The 1,186-nt window shown below is 66.2% G+C and overlaps 1 protein-coding gene across 1 annotated transcript in view; it reads left to right on the top strand.

Moving 5' to 3' along the window:
* Nucleotides 1-2: 2 nt before the first annotated feature.
* OPRD1 (opioid receptor, delta 1) overlaps nucleotides 3-1,186 on the top strand; it is a gene marked incomplete at its 5' end in the record, with an annotated part of 7,743 nt that continues 6,559 nt past the window's right edge. The window contains 1 exon segment of the mRNA XM_009323981.1: nucleotides 3-97. Within this exon segment, the coding sequence (XP_009322256.1) occupies nucleotides 3-97 (95 nt within the window).

Below are 1,186 nucleotides of genomic sequence, written 5' to 3'. Positions count from 1 at the left end.
CCTCCATCCTCATCGCCATCGTCATCACCGCGCTCTACTCCGTGGTGTGCGTGGTGGGGCTGCTGGGCAACGTCCTGGTCATGTACGGCATCGTCAGGTGAGAGTGGGGCGCCCCAGCAGCACCCCACGCCGGCCTCGGCGCCAGGGAGGGCGTGAAAAGGGGGAGTGAGGGTGCGTTTGGGGGGTGAGCAGGTGTGAGAGGGGAGCGTGCACCGGGGGGGGGAGCGTGCACTGGGGGTGAGCGTGCATCACGTATGAGATGGCAGCCGGAGCCAGTGTGCACCGGGGATGAGTGTGCACCATGTGCAAGAGGGGAGCCGGCAGCAGAAGCGAGTGTGCCTCAGGACTGGGTGTACCCCAGGTGTGAGACAGCGGCAGAAGTGAGTGTGCACCAGGGGTGAGGAGGCAGCAGGGGCGAGTGTGCGCCAGGACCGAGTGTGTACCACGTGTGAGACAGCAGCAGAAGGAAGCGTGCACCAGGTGTGAGCGTGCACCGGGGGTGAGACAGCAGCAGGAGCGAGGGTGGGTGTGCACCGGGCGCTTGTGAGCAGGGGTCAGCAGAGGTGGCACCGAGATGGGTGTAGCCGGTGGGTGTGACGTGCGTGTGAACAGTGTGTGTGCGAGCAGAAATGTGTGTGGAGGATGTCCAGATGCCGTGCGAGAGGAAAAAGCAAAGACTGCGTGTGCACGGAGCAGCACGGGGGGGTGCACGGGAGCCGGCGTTTGGGGGGGGAGGCTGGGACCCCCACCCCGACCCCAGCAGCCGCGTGTTCCTCGCTCCTGCGCGGGGAGCTGGGGGAAGAGGAGCTGCTGGGCTGGTCACGCTGCGGTTTGGGAGAGGCGAGAGGCTGGCGGGGTATTTATTTCCAACACACAAATGCCACCGCTAAGAGCTGCCCTGGTCACAGGGAGGCTCCCAAGACCCCCGAGCACCCACCCCACAGCCGGGGGAGAGGGGCTGGTGGTGGTGGGGCTGGTACCGGTGGTGGGCTCCCACCGGTACCTATCCCGCTCCGTCACTGGGACCTGAGATGCTCAGAGCACGAATTACCCGCCCCAGCCCATTCCCGGCTCCGCCGCGAGCTCGTGTTCGTGCCGTCGGCAACCTCCCGCAGCCGGCTGACTCCTGCTTTTCTCCTAACAAAGAACAGGAGCCCGCATCGCCCAGCCCCAGCTACACCACGGC

The sequence above is a fragment of the Pygoscelis adeliae genome, unplaced genomic scaffold (assembly GCF_000699105.1).
Source record: "Pygoscelis adeliae isolate BGI_AS28 unplaced genomic scaffold, ASM69910v1 Scaffold815, whole genome shotgun sequence".
NCBI classification, from domain to species: domain Eukaryota; kingdom Metazoa; phylum Chordata; class Aves; order Sphenisciformes; family Spheniscidae; genus Pygoscelis; species Pygoscelis adeliae.
The sequence above is the reverse complement of the archived record's forward strand: the minus strand, read 5'-3'. Positions and strand labels throughout refer to the sequence as shown.